The sequence below is a fragment of the Spermophilus citellus genome (genome assembly GCF_964194105.1).
Source record: "Spermophilus citellus genome assembly, chromosome: 6".
Classification (NCBI taxonomy): Eukaryota; Metazoa; Chordata; class Mammalia; order Rodentia; family Sciuridae; genus Spermophilus; species Spermophilus citellus.
The window spans coordinates 98,507,930-98,529,327 of record NC_138187.1 but is presented as its reverse complement, the minus strand read 5'-3'; the positions used below and the strand labels follow the sequence as shown (position 1 = coordinate 98,529,327).

Here is a 21,398-nt window from a genome sequence, read left to right as displayed (position 1 = left end):
TTCCTTCTTTTATCATTGATTTCCAGTTTCATTCCATTATGATCAGATAAAATGCATGGTATTATCTCCACCCCTTTATATTTACTGAGGGTTGCCCTATGGCATAATATATGGTCTATTTTTGAGAAGGATCCATGTGCTGCTGAGAAAAAAGTATATCCACTTGCTGAGGGTTGATATATTCTATATATGTCAGTTAAGTCTAGGTTATTGATTGTGATATTGAGTTCTATAATTTCTTTATTCAACTTTTGTTTGGAGGATCTGTCCAATGGTGAGAGAGGTGTGTTGAAGTCACCCATAATTATTGTGTTGTGGTCTATTTGATTCTTGAACTTGAGGAGAGTTTGTTTTGTGAACGTCGCAGCACAATTATTTGGTTCATAAATATTGATAATTGTTATGTCTTGTTGGTGAATGGTTCCTTTTAACAGTATATAATGTCTTTCCTTATCCCTTTTGATTAACTTAGTCTTGAAGTCGATTTTATTCGATATGAGGATGGCCACCCCTGCTTGCTTACGAGGACTGTGTGCATGGTATATTTTTTCCCAACCTTTCACCTTCAGCCTGTGTATGTCTTTTCTAATCAGATGTGTCTCCTGGAGGCAGCATATTGTTGGATTTGTTTTTTTAATCCATGTTACCAGCCTATGTCGCTTTATTGGAGAGTTTAAGCCATTAACGTTTAGAGTTACTATTGATATATGGTTTGTACTTCCAGCCATGTTTGATTATTTATATATTTTTTTAAATTTAGTTTGTTTCTCCATGATTAGCTCCCCCCCCCCCCGCCCTCTGTCCCCTCTGTCTTTACTGAGGTACTTCCCACTGTTGGTTTTGGTTATTGTTTTTCATTTCTTCCTTGTGTAGTGTTTTGCTCAAGATGCTTTGCAATGCTGGTTTTCTGGCTGCAAATTCTTTTAACTTTTGTTTATCATGAAAGATTTTTATTTCGTTGTTGTACCTGAAGCTTAATTTTGCTGGATACAAAATTCTTGGTTGGCATCCATTGTCTTTCAGTGTTTGAAATACATTGTTCCAGGATCTTCTCGCTTTCAGCGTTTGTGATGAAAAATCCATTGTTAACCTTATCGGTTTACCCCTGAATGTAATCTGCCTCCTTTCTCTTGTAGCTTTTAATATTTTCTCTTTGTTCTGTATATTGGATAACTTCATAACAATGTGTCTTGGCATTGGTCTACTGTGATTTTGTATGTTCGGTGTCCTGTATGCATCTACAATTTGTACATCCATTTCCTTTTTTATTTCTGGAAAGTTTTCTATAATTATTTCATTCAGCAGGTTGCTCATTCCCTTGGTTTGAACTCTATACCTTCCTCTATCATGATGACTCTTAAGTTTGGTTTTTTATGTTATCCCATATCTCTTTGATGTTGTTCTTGTGATTTTTTACCAGCCTTTCTGAGTTGGCTAGAGTCTTTTCAAGATGATATATTTTGTCTTCATTATCTGATGTTCTGGCTTCTACTTGATCCACTCTGTTAGTGATACTCTCATTTGAGTTTTTAATTTGGTTTATAGTTTCCTTCATTTCTAGAATTATTGTTTGATTTTTTTATAATCTCTATCTCCTGATAAAGATGCTTATTTGCTTCTTTTATCTGTTTATGTAATCCATTTTCAATGTGTTCTTTCACTGTTTGAATTTGCTGTCTCGTATCCTCTTTAAGGTTTCATTCCATCTGTCTAAGGTATTCCTTGAGTTCTTTATTTGACCATTTTTCTGATGCCTCTAGGTCCTCCTGAATATTTAGGCTGTCCTGCATTGTTGGTACTCCTTTTCTTCCTTGCTTTTTCAAGCTGCTCATGTTACTTCTTATTCTGTTTGACTGCTGAGTTACTGTTTACTCCTATAAATTTATTTGATGCTTGGGAGGAAAGGTATTAGAAGGGAAGGGAAGAAGTCACTAAAGAGAATGAGAGTAAGCAGGAAGAATTAAAGGAAGGGGGAATAAGGAAATTGAAAAGAAATGAAAAGACAAAAGAAAAAAAAATAGAAAAGAAAAAAAAAGAAAAAAATTTAAAAAATAATCAAAAAATAAAAATTAAAATTAAAAAAATAATAAAAAATTTAAAAATTTAAAAAATAAAAAAAAGGAAAAGGAAAAGGAAAAAACCCAAATAATAAAAGAAAAAAAAATTAATAAATGCAGTCTTAGGGTTTGAATAACTTCTCTTCCAGTAGGTGGAGCTGTGCCCACTGGGCCAAGCTTCTCCTCTCAATACGCGGGAACCAATCACTGTGCAGCAGCTCCTCCTCCCAGACTGGGCGGGTCTCCAATCCTGAGTGCCTAGGGCCTTCTCTTGTGTCTAGTCATTTCCCCACTTTTCCTCAAGCCAGGCCCCGCTCACCAGTGATGCTCACCACAATACTGGCTACACGCCAGGTCTGCTGCTCCCGGGAGCCCTATTTTCTTGAACGACTGGGCACACTCTCCCTGTTTGCCATTCCCTCAGACCCTATGTTTGTGGAGCTTGGGGCTGAGAACCCTCAGTGAATTTTGCTTGTCCTCCGGTAGCCACGCCCCCAGTAGCTGGTGCAAGGGACCTCAGTTGTCAGCACTGGTGGGAGCAGTAGCCAGGGGTTCTGTGCCACGGGTCCCGCGCCACTCCTGATTCCCTCGGTCTGACTATCGCGCTCACGGGAGAGCTAGGAGGGTCCCTTAAGGTTTCCGTGCTGTGTGGAGAGGAAGGGCTAGGGGGTTACACACCTGTCGCCGCCGGTTTCAATGGAGTTATCTCCTCCGCCACATTCTGGTGACGTCAGTTCTCTGCCATGGTGGTATCCCATGCAAATGACAACAGTTCATTCCCTTTGCCAGGTGACCAATGCAACGGATGGGTCCTGACTGGCTCTCCCAAGCCCGGTCTCAATCCTGTGGCACTGCCTATGAAGGCTCGGTTGGCATTAACCTCCACAGGTTCAGAAGGTCTGACCAGTTGTTTCAGCAGGATCGTTTAGTGCTGAGTCACAGTGGTTTGTCTGCGAGACACAGGTGAACAGGAGTTTGAATTCAGCCGATCCGGGCTCCGTGTGTGTTCTGAGAGGCCCAGACGGTTTGCCCCAGATCCACGTCAGCTCAGCATTGCCTAGTGATCCTGAGCAAACAGCATTTAGATGGTTTACGACTCCCTATGCCCGCGCAGCTGAAGAGGTCAGAGACTTGATCTCTCTGCGCCCACCGCCATGTTGGATCTCTGGGACAAGGTCTTGTTAGGCTGCCCAAGCTAACCTTGAACTTGAGATCTTCCTGTTTGATTGTACTCTTAAGTGAGTCCACTTACTCTCCCAAGGTGTGGGGGCTTCATTTCCTACCAAAATACATGAACTATTAATGGATTAGGCATAGCTTCATGTAACTTTATCAGCATATGAATGTTAGGGGGTAAAGGTATCTGGGGGATTTGGGATTGAACTCAGGGTTGCTCTACCATGGTGCTACATCCTCAGTCCTTTTTATTTATTTATTTTTATTTTGAGAATGGGCCTCACTAAGTTACTGAGCCTGGTTTCAAACTTGAGATCCCCCTGTCTCAGCCTCCCAGGTTGCTGGGGTTGCAGGTGTACACCACCAGTCCTGGAACGCAGATGTGGTTAATACTCAGTTGGTCACAAAATTGTTGTAGACTCTGAAGTGGGGGATGACTGGATCCTGGAGACAAGAAGCCAGGATCTCCTCTTCAAAGGCTCCCCCTCTTTGGAACATGCAAAGGGTCAGTCCCAGGTCTGCTTATGTGCTCCCCATCTCCACGTCTCTTGCCATCTGCCTGGTGCCCTGGCGCCCCTGCCTCCCGTTCAGGTGCTCCCTGTTGCCATTTGAACCCAACACTGACCACTTCCCTGCCTTCTTTGAGGGGCAGCACAGAAAGGTGGGCAGGAGCCTGCCCTCAGGCCCCAGGGCCTCCTGGGTCCCCCTCTGCCCGGTGCTACTCATGTTGCTTTGGTGACTCATGTGATCTCCTTGAGCCTTGTTTTGCTGCCTTCTAATCCTAGTGCTGGGTTGTCATGAGGATTTGTAAACTGACACTGTGAAGAACCAAGAAAGCAACTGGCCCCCCTTAAGCCCCAGGTGAGGAGTGCAGAGTTGTGTTAGGTGCAAGGGTAGCCATAACAGAATCCCGCAGACGGTGTGGCAGAAAGGACAGTTATGTCCTTGCAGTCCTGGAGGCTGGAAGTCTAAGGTGCCAGCAGGATTGGTTCCTTCTGAGTCCTCTCCCTGGCCTCTGCGTATCTGTGCCCTGATGTCCCCTTCATTTAAGGACACCCGTCAGATCAGGTCCTAACTCACCCACCTTGCCTCATTTTAAATGACCTCTCTTTGAAGGCCATGTTGTCTCTCCTTGTTTTGGTGCTGGGGTCTACTGGGGGCTTCCTGCAAGCTGAGCTTGAGCCTTACCACTGTGCCTCCAGCACAAAACTGCTTCCAGAGTCACGTGATAAGGAGCCAAGAGGTGGGAATGGCAGCGTGAGAGCAGGAAGGGACCATGGCTGACCTAGAGCTGCCTGTCAATCTCCAGCAGCCTTCCTGGTGGACTGAGCCTGTGTCCCCGTGTTGATGTGCTGAAACCTTATCCCCTCGTTGGTGGTGTTAAGAGATGGGGCTTCTGGGAAGTGATTAGGATTAGATGGGACTAGTGCCTTGTAAGGTCCAGAGAAGGTCTGCTTCTCTCTGTCCTCCACACAGCAAGAAGATGACAGCATGTGACCTGGAGGGACCCTCACCAGAGCCCAGCAATGCTGCAACCCTGACCTCCGAGGGCTAGCTTCTAGAACTGGGAGAAATCACTTTCTGCTGTTTATAAGCCACCCAGTCTCTGGTAATGTGTTTGAGAAGCCTGCACCGGCTGACCCCTGAAGGCTGCCCAGAGCCACCCCATCCGAGCCATCAGAGCTCCCAGCTCGTCTCCAGCATGCTGCCCAGGGCTGGGCTCTGGGGAGGACACGAGGCTGAGGGGCAGGGTGCCCCGATGCCGCATAACAACCACCACGACAGGGGTCTTCTCTCTATGGAAGAGCTGAGGGAGTGGAAGGAGCCCTTTGGGCACTGCCGTGGCCCATGTTCACAGGTCTAAGCATGAGTTGTTGTCATTACTATATATATATATATTTTTTAAGAGAGAGTGAGAGAGGAGAGAGAGAGAGAGAATTTTTTAATATTTATTTTTTAGTTCTCGTAGTTCTCGGCGGACACAACATCTTTGTTGGTATGTGGTGCTGAGGATCGAACCCGGGCCGCACGCATGCCAGGCGAGCGTGCTACCGCTTGAGCCACATCCCCAGCCCCATTACTATATTTTTTAATATATATATTTTTAGTTGTAGTTGGATACAATGCCTTTATTTTATTTATTTTTGTGTGGTGCTGAGGCGAGTGTACTGCTGAGCCACAACCCCAGCCCCTTGTCATTACTATTTAATCTCAAGTGTGAACAGCCACTGGAACAAAATCCCTTCTGACCTTTGGTTTGCTCTCCCCCATGGCTCCCTCAGAGGGGGGCTGCTGACAATTCCTGACTCATTGTTGAGTTCTGTGAGGCCTGGAGCTCAGGATCAAAGGCAAGCGCTTGGACTCATGGGGGCAGTGTGAAGATCCTGTGGTCGCCCTGGGGTTCCGCACAGCAGAGCTGCCAATAGGGAATGGCTGAGAGCGAGGGAGGCAGCCCTGAGTTCCTGGAAACAGTGTGAGGTGTGGATGTGGGCGGGAGTCCCTGGGGGTGGGCACAGGGTGGAGGTGAGACCATGCTGCTGAGATGAAACTCAGTTCCTGCTTCTGCTGGTGGGGGCAACTGGAGTCTCACCACTCCACTGTGTGTAAGGAAGCAGGCTCTGTCGCCAAGACGTGTTGGGGCTCTTTCTTTTCCTTTCGGGGCTTTCCTCCTGAATTCCAAGAATGAAATCCACAGAACAGGATGAATGAGTGTAAAGTAGAACTTACTAGACAGAAACAGGAACAGACCGTTTGCAGTATAAGGGTGGGCTAGTCTAGGGGTTTGCATAGCACTTGGGGCACTGCTAGACTTATGCTAATTAGGGTTTGGAAAGGTACTAACCCTATTGGCCAACTCTGGAGCCCCGACTTCCATGCAGGTCTGCCCCACATCCATTTTCTCAGGCCAGGTCAGAAGTGTGAGACTGAGGTAGTGAGAGGGTCTGTGCTCCCAGGTTCCAGGCTGTGGCACTGCATGGAGTGGGCTTCTGAGCAGGTGACCCATGGTGTCCAGGTCTGGCCCCTGAAGGGTGACAGGCTGGCATCTTTGTTTGTGGGGCCTCAGGACCCCCATCCTGCATGGTGGGCTCCACATGGCCTTAGGCCACGCCTGCTGCCCACACTCCAACCCACCCGGCCACCACTCCAGGCTCCACTGCTCCAACGCGGCTTCTCAGGAATCAGGACCAGCAGGCTGGCTACATGGCCTGGCAGACGGGGAGCCATGTCGGAAGAGCAGGGTCAGGCCCAGAGTTCCTGCCCCTTTGTACCCACTCACATGTGTTGTGTGGATCCTCAGGGAGCCCCTGGGCTCTTGGCTCAGAGGCGGTGTCTCAGAATGGGTTTCCTGGCAGGCCATCCCCACTCCACTCCTCATGGTCAGAGGCAGGAGGGCTGAGAGGCTGTCACCTCAGCCCTGCTGGGGGCGTCCCTGTAGAATTCCTGTTTCCCCACAAAGCCCACAGCCTGGTGTTGGCATATCTGTCCGGGCAGCCACCTGGGTGGTGTTGACAGCCTGTTCTCCATCCAGAAGGCTGTGGATGGCAATTCAAAGTGTTGCAGACACACTCGGAAAATGCCCCACTCTTGACGTTAGTTATCACTAGCGTCATGTTGATGATGTCTGAGGGGGAGCCAAGAGTTGAGAAAACTGCCAAAATAGAAAAAATAAATGACATAGGATTCAAAACTGGTAGCCACAAAACCCAACTTTTTATTGAAGTATAACATACATACAGAAAAGCACCCAAATCCAAGGTGTACAGATGAAAGAACTTTCACAAATGGAACACACTCAGGTGAATGGCATGAGATCCAGAATCAGAGCACCCCGGAAGCTCCCTCCTACCCCCATGGTTGCTGTTCCCTTGGTAAATCTTCCCTTGGTAGTGACTCTGTAGTAGTAGTAGAACCTCCTATCTCTCCTTGCAACCTGGATTGGTTTGCCAGGTTTTGTGCTTCATAAAAATGGAATCGATAATCTATACTCGTCTTACCTCCTTCACCTCTAGGCTATGGGCTGAAGCTGCAGACCGTTCATTCTCAGGCTATGCAGGATTCCAGCATGTGAAGAGACCCTAATATGTTTACCCACTCAACATGGGTATTCGGGTGCTTTCCCAATTGGGGATTTTATGAACAGTGCTCTGTGAACATTCTAGTGTTTCTTTTAATGAATTTACATACACATTTCTGTTGGGAATACACCTAAGAGCAGAATTGTTAGGTAACATGGTATTTCCATCCAACTTGGGCTATTTCACAAAAGAATAAAGAATTTACTAGATGGAGTTTGGAGGCTCACAGAGTTGACAGGAAGCTAGAAGGGAGATATAAGAAGGATAAGGCGGCTCAGTGGGGCCCAGGACCTTGCTGTCCCTGGACATTGCTACCAGTGGACATGCACCCCTGTAGTCTGGCTTCTCTTGCTGGGCTTTTACCATCCGAGGACCACTGCAGCTTCCATGAGATGATTCTCAGCATTTCACACAGGGTCACAACACAAAGCAGGGGGATCCATGTAGTCTGCCTGGGTCACTGACCACCCCCTGGCTAGTACAGAGTGGGAAAGGGGGCACCTGAAAAATGGGGAACACCCATCCACTCCAGCTTCCATTGCAGGAGGGTGGGTACCACATCCCACTAAATTCATGTGTAAGGGGTGACTTCCCCCTACAGGAAGCTGAAAGTATGAAATGGCAACTGTCCAACACAGGTGCAGTCCATGAGAGCGGCAGCTGTTATGTCATTTGTCTTCACTGATGATGGGAAGGAGCAGCTCACAGCCCCCAGTGTGAGTGGAGCTCAGGAACACCCGGAGGGGTGACACACAGAAAGTGCTGTAGGTCTGGAAGTGAGGGGTGTGGTGAAAGGATCTCACCTGGGGAATGTGAGGAAGAGAGTTGGGAAAGGGCAGAGAAAGAAAAGGAAGATGGAACACAGAGGGACAGAAGCGAAAACAAAAGGGTTGAGAAAGTTCTGTGGAAGATTCAAAGCACGTTTTTCTCTTGACCTGATTTTGCCACTAAGTGCCGACCCACTTTCTCAGCTTCTCTGATGTGCTTTTATGGGTTGCATTCTGCTTTATCAGGCTAATGATGCTGACCACAGAATAAAGAGATCCTGGTCACAGCCCCCACTGCAGGAGGATGGAAGTCCCATCACACCTTCAGTGTACAATTCTGCAGTCTGAGCGGATGGCCTCCTGACAGCTCTGGTGCCATCAGTGAGCCTTCGGAAACTAAGAACCTGTTCAAAAAGCAACAAAAGATGACTCTGTGCTCACACCACTTTCAAGGGCAGCCCGTCATTAACTGATCTGAAAATCATATTTGCTTCTTTGTAGGCAGTTTTATATTCCTCATCTCACTGAGCTGGGGGGTTTTTCAAGTCCCACTTTCTTCCCTACACTGCACCTTGGCATTTGGTGCATGTATTTGTTTTAAACAATAATCAGAGCTCTCCTTGATTTCCTTCCAGACAGAAAGGCAGGAGGAGTAATGACATCGGGCCTTCTTTGCAGGTTAAAACAGCTGGGCACACAGTGGCTCGCTCCAGCCACCCAGCAAGGCCCTGCAGAGCCCAGGAGAGAGGCTGGTTCCAAATATTCAGAATGGGACCATTTTAGACTAAGAGCCTCTGCTCCCATGCTGCTCCTTCCCCTCATCAGGGACGCCTGAGTGGTTTAGGTGGGGCCTGCAGTTTGTCTCAGAAGCTCCCAGGCTAAAGCACACTGTCTGCTCTTTCTCTGGGGCCCGCAGGGCTCATCATCTTCCTTAAGCTGCCCCCATGCAGGCTCAGCAGGCTCCTCTGGGCGTTGGTGGGAAGGTCTGCTGAGCACCTGGTGAGCTTCCTGATGTGGCCCACACCCCTGTCACAGATAAGCCTGGAAGGCTTCCCAGCCAAGGCAGCAGGAGGGTGGGGGCTTGAACGTCTGCACAGGCGTGCGGTTTCCCTACAGCTGTCGGTAACTGTGGCAAACCGTGTCATCTCTCATGCCTCAGTTTCCCTCCCTCCAGAGACACCAATGTTGGAGAGTTAAATAAGGCCAGATCAGCTGCCGCTCCCGGGAGCTGCTGCCACTCCCCTAAAGCCTCACTGGACCTGCGCTGCTCCCAGCAAGGGCCCTTGTGGATGGGATCCGGCTAGAGTAGGAGGGAGCAGGAGAGGTGGCGGTGGGTCTGCCTGACTGCGGGCTGTCCTGGTCCACCAAGCCAGTGGCTACCACCCCAGTGGCTGCATTTGGAAGAGGACCGCCTTGCAGCGGCCCACGAGAAACGGAGGGAGAAAGGGCCAACCAGCTGGGGTGGGCTGCGTGGCCCCCAGCGCAGGTCAGGGAAGCTGCTGATTCCCTGGAGGAGCCGGAGTGGGGGACCCCAGGACTGCTCTCCCCGGCGGGGGATCCCTGAACCTCGCAGTTGGTGGAGATGCTCTCATCCCAAACCAACTTACCAAAGTGGGAACTACTTGGGCACGCTTTTTCATTTCAATGAATTATTGAGTAAATTCATTAACTGCATGTATTTAAACTTGGTGTTTAAAAACCGTAAACCCTTAAATTCATCTTACGATTACAGGGCACATTTGTTATTTGACTATAAAACGGATTTCTCTTTGCCACTAATGAAAATGACATAAAAATGAGAGACTACAAATAAAAAGAAATGGAATGTCAGGAGAAAACATGAAAAACCGAGGTGAGCCGGCCTGGAGGGGCGGGGGCGGGGCGGGGGCGCCCCAAGGCTGAGAGCATGCGTGGTCCCTACGGCTTCTGTGGACAGAGGAGGACGGAGGAGGGGCATTCACCACTGGGGTTAGAGGATGGTGCAGAAGAACTTCTTCTCCCGGAAGGGGTTCTCTGACGCAGGCACGGGGATGATGAGAGGGTCTTCCCGCACGTGCGCTTCGCAGTACGCCAGGAGGTCAGCGGCTGCCTGGGAGACCTGTGGGGACAAAGCACGGGTGCTTGGTTAGAGGCCAGGTGTCCAGGTAGAGGTCCGCATGCAGGGTGGACAGGCCCGAGGACAGGCTGCAGGCGGGTGGTGCAAACTCAGGACGATGTTGCCATGGAGATGCTACCCCTGGAAGCTAGGTCGGCATCCGCAGAGGGATGAAGAGCTGGCAGGAAGGCCCAGGCCCTTTGTCACACTCTTGTTGGGGGAGAAGTGCAGGGTCCAGGCCAGCGGCCAGCAATGACTCTGCTGGTCCGTTTCTAGAGGAGTCAGACAGAAGACTGCTGCCCTGGCCAGCCGCTGGATGGTGTACCCTCATGATCAGCTCTTGTGTTGCAGTCTGCTCTCAGGACCAAGCCAGAGAGGACAGAGAGGACTCTGTTCGCCTCACAGGACATGGTTTTGCTGATTTACAAGACTGTACCTTTTAGCCCACAGGCGCCACTCCCTCAGGGGGAGCCCCTCCTGTCCAGGCAGGCCTGGCCCTTCCAGACTTATTTTAATCCATGCATGGTCATCTGTCATGGAGCAGTGAACTGCCTCTAGCTGTGCAGAGAGAAGGCTGGGGGGCAGAGAGGCACCAAGAGGGGCTCGCTGGGGGAGATGAAGCTACCAGTTCTTTCACTCATGTCTCCTCAGCGTTTGGCACTCGAATGGCCTGAGCGTTAACTCAGCTGCCCCTCAGGCTTCTTGGCAATGGCTACAAGAGGCCTAGGCTCAAGAGGCTCAGTGCAGGGGAATGCACAGCAGCTACTCCCACCCCCACTGTCTCTGGGTGCACCCAACGCCAGGTCTTCTCTAGAACTATAAAGCGGATCAGTGAGAAGGTGCTCCAAAGCCCCCTGCGTCCCCACAGGCTGGCTCACATCTTACAGGGAGTCTTCTTCTGATTTCCAGCCAGACACACCCACACTAGCAGTGGTTGGAATCCTACTAATAATTCTAAAATGATTTTTTCCCTCAGATAAATCAAGTAGGAGTAGAACTGAAGAGTCCACCTAAATCCCGATAGCCTACATTTGTTAGGAGTGTGGAATGGAGAAAGGGGCACCAAGGAACACAGGGATTCTCATTTCATCTCCACCCCTAAGCTAGCTGTGCGACCTTGGGCAAAGAAATCAACCTCTCTGAGTTTTGCTTTTCTCAGTAAAAACTGGGAGTGTTAGATATCCCTAAGCTTGTTTTTACTGGGACGGTTTCCAGTTCTACCTTTAGTAGCACTGTGGCCAGTATTTTAGATCCTAAATAAATGTCTGTTGAGTTGAGTGGGAGTGTTTGAAATTGGCAGTGGTTTGCAGGATACTCTTGTAGGAATTTCCCAGGCACATAGAGGCCTGGGGTGGAGCAAGCCTGCAGGGGACCTGTGGAGCATCACAAGGGACAGGAGCAAAGGAATAGGGAAGTTGACTCTTGAGGCCACAGAGCTGTGGGGGACATTGCACAGGAACCACGTGGTGGGTGGGCACCTGGGCTGAGACCTGCTGCAGCTCCTTCCTGAAAGTGGTCCCAGCTCCCTCCTCCCATGCCAGCATCTCTGCAGCCACAGGGGCAGACACCGCTGGGTTCTTGCTGTGGACTCCACCCTGCAAACCCCTTCCTCCTCAGAATGGTCAGGCCTGCAGGTGCTTCAAGGATACCTCCTCTGGCTCTCCGTCCTCTGCAGTGTCTAGTTTTCAATTTCCACCTCTTTCATTTACTTGGCCGCGCTCCAGTTGATTTTGAATTCTCTATCAACCTCATTATCTCATCAAGGAAGCGATTGCTGAGCATCCTCCTTGTAACTAATTGAGAGGATGTAGGAAAAGAACAAAGTGAGGTGTTTGTCCCCTTAGAAGACACAGAAGTGATGAAGTCACCATAATCATCAGGATGTGTGGACTGTCCCCACTGTGGGGGGATCAAGGCTGACCACGCAATGGCTACCTGCACACGCCATCCACCTGCAGCCAGAGGCGAGCTCGCGGGATGCCACAGAGCTTTCTTCCCCGGGTCAGTCTACTGCAGATGTCAGCAACAGCCTTCATGGGTGGCTTAGCCTAATTTAGGTCTCTGAGAGCAACCTCAGGGTGGCCTCCAGGGGGCTGCATTGGAACCTCCACATTGCATCAAGGGGCTTGGGGGCCACTCTGGCTGGGTCCTCGTGTTGTCCCTCCCACATTGTGAGCCTTCTTCCCTCATAGCTCAACAGCTGTGCTGTGACTGTCCTGCCAGTCCTGAGCGGGTCCCATCCAGGAAGTTTTCTGCCACCTCCCCAAAGTGATACTTACTTGATGCCACCACTCTCAAGAAAACAGGCTGCTCTTAGATCAGCTGCCTTCCGTGCTGGTTCCAGATCACAGCTGTGTCCCTATAAGCCATCACGATGCCTCTCTGGATCCTGAGCCCTGTCTGTGCTTGAACTGCAGGAATCGCAGGAGTGGATGCCACCGGAGCCAGTATACAGCCACAGAGCGCTGGTTCCACATTCTGTGTCTGGGTGGATTCTCAGGAGCACCCCAAGTTTCTGGAGCACCACTGCTGCCATCTGTGCACCCCCACATTCAGATTGGGGTGTGATGGCCTCGTGAGGTGCTGACAGGTGGGACCTCTAGGAGGAGGTCCACATGGGCTCCACCCTCATGAGCAGAGGGAGGAGCAGTCTGTCTCTCAGGGCTCCTGATAAAGGGGGTTTGGCTGGATTTCCCTCTCGGCCACTGCCTGCCCTCTCGCCTCGTTATGACACAGCCCAGAGGCCCTTGCCAGACTCCGGAGTCATGTTCTTGGACTTCTCAGCCTCGAGGACTGTATCAGCTGCAGAAAATGGACTAAGACTTATACCACTGAGGACGGGCTTGTCAGGCACAGCGGTGTCCAATGCAGTGTTTGTCATCTTACAACAAACACCCCAGGGAGCTCCCCTAACCAGACACGGCATCCGAAGTCTCTTTATTCCCCTATACCCACAGGATCTCAGATAAACCTGGGCATTTACGGTAATGGGATTGGAAAACATAAGCAAAGGCCATGACTGTCACCATGTGACTTACACATGAAAGGTGACATCCTGACTCTCAGTGTAATATCCAGGCATTAATCAACCTACATCTGCTCCTTAGACGTGAGGTGAGAGGGTTTTCTTTCTTTCTTTCTTTCTTTCTTTCTTTCTTTCTTTCTTTCTTTCTTTCTTTCTTTCTTTCTTATGAAGATATTTTTTTAGTTGTAGATGGACACAATACCTTTATTCTATTTGTTTTTATTTTTATGTGGTGCCGGGGACCGAATCCAGTGCCTCATGCATGCTAGGCAAGCGCTGTACCACTGAGCTCCAGCCCCAGCCCAAGAGAGGGTTTTCTTAATCAGCCCTAGATTGATTTTTCTGACTGGAAGTTTCCTTCCTATAAAATAAGGGTGATAGACATCTCCAGATTCCAGAAGACATCTGCCATCTTTGAAACATAAAATAGACAATTTGCTTTCAAAGACAGAATTTCATCCTGGTAGAAAATTACAGCCCCCTGACTGTGGATGTTTACCCACCCATCCCCCATCAGCTCTCAGCTCTGTGGTGATGGACTGCCCGCGCCACAGCCCAGGGCCGGGACTGTGGTCTGTGGTGGTGTACTTGACTAGTGAGCGCGAGGCCCTGGGTTCCATCCCCAGCACATGCACATACAAAGCTATAGGACAGCAGATGTTGAACAGAATCAGTAGTCTGGGAACAACTGTGGAATTTTACCATCCATTTCAGAGTAAAAGAGGTGATTAAAACAGCCCAAGTTAGCACATAATCCTGTTAGTTGCACTATAATTACAAGCTTCAGGGATGGGAGAGAATGTTGCAATTACTATAGTCACATTCTATGACAAGACAGATGACATAATTACTACTCTTACTGTGACAACCTCTGCACTTTGCATTTAAAGTAGAGAAACCACACCTATTTCTCAGCAGTCTGGGTCTATTGAACAATAGTACTTGGAATCAACTAGAAGCATCTTTGTTGGCTTTGCCTATTCCTCCCTCTACCCCCAGAAAACAAATCAGGATCATTGTTAAGGGCACAGGTGGGTTGTAGCCAGCTCTAGGCATGGCGTCTTCTACAAGGTCAAAGTTGGTGCACCCTCCACCAGGAATTCTGCTAGCCCCAGGGTATCCCCAGGACATTAGAGTGTGTACCTTGTCTCTAAATTTGAACAAACACTGCAGGATGAGTTCTTTTTCTTTTTGGTACTGGGGATTGAACCCAGGAGTGCTTAACCACTGAGCAACATCCACAGCCCTTTTTTGTATTTTATTTAGAGACAAGGTCTCACTGAGTTGCTAAGTGCCTCACTGAGTTGCTGAGGCTGGCTTTGAACTCATGATCCTCCTGCCTCAGCTTCCCAAGCTGCTGGGATTACAGGTGTGCGCCACTATACTGGCACAGAGTGAGTTCTTTTTTTTTTTTTTTTAAAGAGAGAGTGAGAGAGGAGAGAGAGAGAGAGAGAGAGAGAGAGAGAGAGAGAGAATTTTTAATATTTTAGTTCTCGGCGGACACAACATCTTTGTTGGTATGTGGTGCTGAGGATCGAACCCGGGCCGCACGCATGCCAGGCGAGCGCGCTACCGCTTGAGCCACATCCCCAGCCCAAAGAGTGAGTTCTTAAGATCGTTTTTTTTTTTTCTTCTTTTCACATTGGAAAGTATTTGAGACTAATGCCACTTCCTAAAGGAATCTCTCTCTTTAACAAACAAACAAACAAACAAAAAAACGGATATTCAGTAAGTCCTCCTACCCACCTTCTGCCCACCCAGCCAGTCCTACCCTATGCCACAGGTGGAAATCAGAAGTGGCAGGATCTGTGTGTGAATAAAAGAACAACCCAGCAGGGAGTCCCCTCTGAATTGTAAGGTTGCATAACTGACCGTGGGTCAGTTACCACAGTTGCCATAAAGGCTCCCCCATGTCCTAGCTGACTGCACACTAAGAGGTGAGTCTAAGGCACGTGAGAGGGCTAGTATCTCCAAGCTGTCCTAAATCAGAGGTGTCCTCACATGGCCCCAGCCCAGGACCAGCAAAGCTCCCATGCAGCCCATCTATGTGTGACTCACCCACATCTACCCTGGACCTTAACTTAGCCAAACCCTTCCAATAGATTGGTAGAAGTTTTACCTGATGGACCATCTCCACTTTGGTTTCTCCCAACTTACTACAAAGAAAGCCACAAATCAGTCATTTTGTAAATTTACCAAAAGAGCATTTTGTATGGTGTTGGGAACTTCAGAGGTGAGCGAAGAACACAGCAAGACCCCCGTCATCTGGCCTCAATGCAGAGGGGCTCCAGGAAGGCTGCGGGAGAAGCAGTGGATGTGAGTCTAGAAGCACCATCCTGGCTAGGCTGCAACAGGGGCTAATCTGCCCTGTCCTCCTGGGCAGAACTCACCCTGGGCAGGACGTCCCCTGGGCAGGAGGCACATCTGGGCATTCAGCTTGCTCTGCAAATGGCAACAGCAATGCCTGCTGGACTGCAGCCAGGTGAGGAGGCGGATGGTGCCCTGCAGGCAGGGGCTACTATTGTTCCCTTATGTATTTGGTTGCTCTCTGAAGGACGGAAAGGATGTTTAGGAATGGGAAGGTTTCTCCCAGTTCTCAGGGCAACTCCATGCCCACAGCGCCCCCAGAGAAGCAGCCTGGTGCCCGAAAGGGCCCTTTTCCTTCCTGGGGCACCTTCCTTCCTCCTGGATCCCTATCCTGCCTTATGCTTTGGTTTAATTCAAAGGCTGCTCTCTTTTGATCTGACCCCACTCCTAGAATTGGCCTTCTTTTTTTAAAAAAATTTTTTAATATTTATTTTTTAGTTTTCAGCGGACACAACATCTTTGTTGGTATGTGGTGCTGAGGATCGAACCCGGGCCGCACACATGCCAGGCGAGCGCGCTACCACTTGAGCCACATCCCCAGCCCTAGAATTGGCCTTCTGACACCCTTTCCTGGAGCTCATTTCTAAATCTGACTGTAGAAAGCACAGCTACTTCCTGCAGGTCTGGATGAGGCTTCTTGTGGAAGGTGATGAAAGAAGAACTGGCTATGCCCAAACTGTGATGCAGGAGGAGCTGCAAAGAGGAAGGTCCCTTAGGGCTGGACCTGGGGACACTGTGGCTGCTGCCTGCAATGAGGAAGGTCCCCGAGGCTCAGGCTAGACCTGGGGACACTGTGGCCTCTGCCTGCAATGAGGAAGATGCCCTAGGCTCAGGCTAGACCTGGAACATAGTGGCCACTGCCAAGACAAGACCCCCACAGGCCAGGGACTCGGCATTGTTGGTTTCTTCTTTCAGAGGGTGGCTCTCTCCATCTTCCCATCCCCTAATTGCCCTCTTGCCCTGGACCTCCCAAACCTTCAGCCACCGGTGAGCAACCTGGGAGCAGGAGGCGCTCCCTGCTTCTGCTGGTTTTCAGATTTTCACCAGCTACTCCATGACTTTGGAGTCTGTCCTTTCTATTTTAACAACAGTCTTTGGCTTTAGAATCTTCTGGTTTGGCTTCATCAACTCAACCATGTGAGTTTTATCAACTGGAGAAAACATAACCACAGGAAACATATTCCCTTATGTGTTTGGCTGCTTTCTGGCTGCTTTTCTTCCAAAAGAATTCCTCTTGTGGCGGCTTTGCTGGTGACTCTTAGGAGAAGTGCAAGAGAACTGGAGCCGGGGTGCGGTAAAGGTGTCTGTTAGCAGACCATGGGGAGAGCTCTGGATCCAGACAAACTTGGAAAAGCCCGGAGTGAGATCCCCGCCCACTCAGCAAACTTCCTGATGATTCCCACATGGCTTCACCAAGTGGAATGTGTCCACATTGCTGGAGGACGACAGGATCCCAACTTGATGCACAGTCAAAACTTTTAGTTTATGAACTATGGGTTTCATGGCATGATCAGAAAGTCTGTCTCAAATTCATGTCCCTCCTGCTTCCTAGTACTTTTGTGGTTTCCTTGGTTATATTTAAATCTTTGATCCATGCTATGCATTGATCACATTCCCGCCCAATTCAAACTGAAGCCACAAACCCAATGTGACAGTGATAGGGGACAGGGCCTTTCAGGAGATAATGAAAGGTTGAATGAGGTCAAAGGGTGGTCCTAACTTGATAGGACTGGGGTCCTTTTAAGAAAAGGAAGAGACACGAGGGATGGCCTCTCTCCCTGCAAGCACAAAGCAAAGGCTGTGTCGGGACAGTTGAGAAGGTGGCCTCACCACACAAACACTCACTGACACCCTAATCTTGCACGTATACCCTCTAGAACTGAGAAAAATAAATCTGTTACTTAAGCCACCCAGCCTGATATTTTGACAGTCTGAGCAGATGAATATAATTCACTTGAAATTTACTTAGATAAAATTAGTGAAGCATGTAGCTTTATTTATTTTCCAAAGTACTAGCAACATCTAACAACATTTATTAATAATCTATTCCCCACTAACTTGAGATACCATCTGGGATCGTGTTCCAAATTCTCAGTAGTCTGGGGTCTGTTTTGAGACTTCTTACTCTGTTCCAATGATCTGTCTGTTCCTGAAAGAGTATTAGAAATCTTTAAATATTATGATTCTATGATATGTTTTAGTATCTTCCTCCTAAAACACATATACTTAGGAAAACCCTCCTGGGTTGGGGTGCAGCTCTGTGGCACAGCACTTGCTTGGCCAGTGGGAGGCCCTGGATTCAACCCAGCACTGCAAAGGCAAAGACTCAATGAAACAAACTTCCAGATTACCCACACATTTTCATCTAACTGAACCTCAGGATGATTCAAAGTCTGCTTCCTGGAAATCCACAGTAGAATTGGGGTTGTCTTTACTTTGAATCTTAACTGAACATTAATTTAGAGAGCAGCTATTTTGCAGTAAGGACTGTGGAGTCCAAGGCAAGGCATTCTGCTGTTCAGACCTCTCTGCCCTTCCAGGCTCTGAGTGTCTCACTCTCTCAGGTATGGCCTTCCCAAGTCCACTCACGTCTGGGGAAGTGAAGCGCAGCCTCTGCTTCTGTGAGCCTGCATTCCAGGCAGTGCCTGGGCTGAGCCCTGGGCTTCCAGGATATGCGAGGTGCCCCACGAGGGCTGCTTACGGCAGGTCTTCTTGGCATTTTTTGGGTAAAGAAGTTCATATGTTTTCGTTTTATAGGTGAAAATGAGGAAGGGCCAGGAGAGAAGCACAGCTGGTCAGAATCCAGTGGGTCCTCCCAGCCCTTGGTTGGTTAGCCAGACAAAAGGAGGCTAGCAGACACCACTAGGAGCATGGGAAAGTTGGCCTGATTCAATTCTGCCCTGGATCCTTCCTCGTGTTTTGCTCTGGGTACTGTTTGGCTTTGTAAGAGACAGTCTAAGTGGCCGTGTCCTTTGAGTTCCCTCTTGCAACAAATAAGAGGCCCAGTTATTCCCAGTCCTCACCAGCATTTGACATTATTTACTTATTGATATGTGTGCCTAGGTATTTAATCTCTTCATTGCTGACATTAGTGGGATTCATTCTTGTGTATTCATCCATGCACCCAACATAATTCAATCTATTAAATTACTGTTGGTTTTCTAGATTTTTGCCATTGTCATAGGTGATAGTGGCTTTCATTGCTTTGGTTTGCAATTCACTAGGGACATGCAATGTCAGGACTCTGTGCTTATTTACCATCATACATAAAAGTTATCTTTGGTGAGATCCCTTCAGATGTTTTGTCCATTTTTAAACGTGGTTGTTTTCTCATTATTTAATTTTAAGAGGTTTGTCTATTTTGAATATGTCTTTTACCATCTATGTTCTTTGCAAAGACTTCCCCTCTGTGGCTTTTCACTTCCTTACTAGTATTTTTCACAGAAGTTACTAATTTTAATGAAGAACAGCTTACTCATACTTTCCTTCACGGGTTATGCTTTTGCTGTTGTGCCTGAAACTCATTGCTAAGCCCAAGGTCATCCAGATTGCCTCCCGTGTTGTCTTCTGGCAGTTTCTAGTCTTGTCTTTTGGTTTCTATGGCTCACTTTGAGTTAACTTTTGTGCAATGTGAAAGGCCCAAGTTGGCTTCATTTTTTTGCAGTGGATGTCTAGCAGCATGTTTAGATGACCACCTCTGCTCCGTGGGCTGCCCCTGCTCCTCTGTACCTGTGAGGGTCTGTGTCTGGGCCCTCCATCTCCTCCCGCTGAGCCCTTGTCCCTACTGTATCAGCCCACCCACTGGTTGCTGCAGCTCAAGTGAGCCGTGTGGGCAGGTCCAGCCAGTCTCCCACTGTTGCTACTGTTCTTTGCCTTCGGTATTTCACTGGCTATTCTGGGCCTTTGCCTTTCCATATAAACTTTAGAATCTGCTTGTCATGGCCACAAGATAACTTGTTGGGATTCTGATTAGGATGACACTGCATCTAGAAATGGAGCTGGGTAAAATGTCTTGACAATACTGTGTCTTCCTATCTATGAATGCAGACTACTTCTCCATTCATGCAGATGTTCTTTGATTTGTTTCTTCAGAGTTTTACTATCTTTCACGTGTAGATCTTGCACATATTGACTATAACTGGTATATTTTTGCCCATTTTTTAAAAAATTCTAAGTCTGGGTTGTTTTATTTTAAGTGTCTGCCTAGTGTAAAGTACATTATTTTTAACATTAAATCAGAAAATCTAAATTCCACTTAACACTTACTATGACAGATATCTTTGGGATTTCTTTGGTGTCTTACTTTTTTTTTTAAGTTGTAGTTGGACACAGTACCTTTATTTCATTTATTTATTTTTATGTGGTGCTGAGGATCAAACCCAGTGCCTCACACGTGCAAGCAAGTGTACTACCACTGAGCCACAACCCCAGCCCCTCTTTGCAGTTTTAATACATTCAAAATATGTTAATCAATTTCAGAAATAAACTCGTATTTACTGATTCACACCTATGAAATAAGCAGAAATGGGCTACAGTGGACAGTGGTCATACACTTTGTCCCCTGCACCTGGACGTCTTCTCTGGTTGGAGGGACTATCTTCTCCATGTGCTCAGTGTAGGGAGAAAGTTGATTTCTCAAAACAGGATCTGAGAATGTTGAATTCTCACTTTCCAAGAATCCCTTGCAGCTTGGGCACCAGCATGTGACCTTGATCCTGTCTGTCAGACCTACCTACATGCCAGACTTCAACTAATGATCCAAGAGGGAGGAGTCCGAGCCCTGTTCTGGTGAAGTGTCAGTGGCCCTGGCTAGATGGCTAATCCCTGGCTCAGAGCGGCAATAGCACGAGCTGGAGCGTGTGAGCTGGGTGGTGATTATCCCTCCACACTGCTCTGAGGACTAGTCCTGGAAACTGATTTTTTTTTTTTAAAGAGAGAGAGAGAGAGAGGAGGGAGAGAGAGAGAGAGAGAATTTTTAATATTTATTTTTTAGTTCTTGGCGGACACAACATCTTTGTTGGTATGTGGTGCTGAGGATTGAACCCGGGCCGCACGCATGCCAGGCCAGCGCGCTACCACTTGAGCCACATCCCCAGCCCTGGAAACTGAATTTTATGCTGAAGTTCTCTAGTCTTTGCCCTGACTATCCCACCTGATCCTGTTTCCATGATGTTGATTTGGGATCTGAATCAAAACTGAGTTGTTCTAAGTAGATCAAGTGAATCTTCTTTGACCAAAGACTCCTGAGACCCAGATAGTGTGTGGGTCCAGTGGTGAGCAAGTCCTTGGGCTTGCTCCCCCTTTGGGGGAGGAACTGGTGACTGGGAGTTTCCCCAGAGGTTATCCTGTAGTCTTAATGTATATTTTCATGTGTAAATTAACAGTTATGCACATTTACATCTCCTTTCACAAAGTTCTACAGCATAAAACAGAAAAGCAGCATAGCCAAGCATGGTGGCCCACGCCTGTAATCCCAGTGGCTTGGGAGGCTGAGGCAGGAGGATCGTGAGTTCAAAGCCAGCCTCAGCAACTTAGTGAGGCCTTAAGCAATTCAGGGATACACTGTCTCTAAATAAAATGTGAAAAAGGACAGGGGATGTGCTCAGTGGTTAAGTGTCCCTGAGTTCAATCTCTGGTACCAAAAAAAGAAAAAGAAAAAAGAAAAGCAGCACATATTTGTATTATGTTTATGTTTATGCATAGTTGAGAATATATATGTGAACTCAGCTCATTGGCTGCAGGAGGCTGTTTCTTCTGACCATGGCCAAGTGTCTAGACAGAGGCCTCCCTCCTCCCAAGGTGAGGCTCTGGGTCTGCGTCTTCACGTCTTCACAT

General features: G+C 48.2%; 1 protein-coding gene across 1 annotated transcript in view; it reads right to left on the bottom strand.

The window, feature by feature from the left end:
- Positions 1 to 10,045: 10,045 nt before the first annotated feature.
- Positions 10,046 to 21,398, bottom strand: part of GNG4 (G protein subunit gamma 4) — a gene marked incomplete at its 3' end in the record, with an annotated part of 44,474 nt that continues 33,121 nt past the window's right edge. Inside the window, exon 4 of the mRNA XM_081300349.1 lies at positions 10,046 to 10,174. Coding sequence (XP_081156475.1) covers positions 10,046 to 10,174 — 129 coding nt within the window. The remainder of the gene's footprint in view (positions 10,175 to 21,398) is intronic.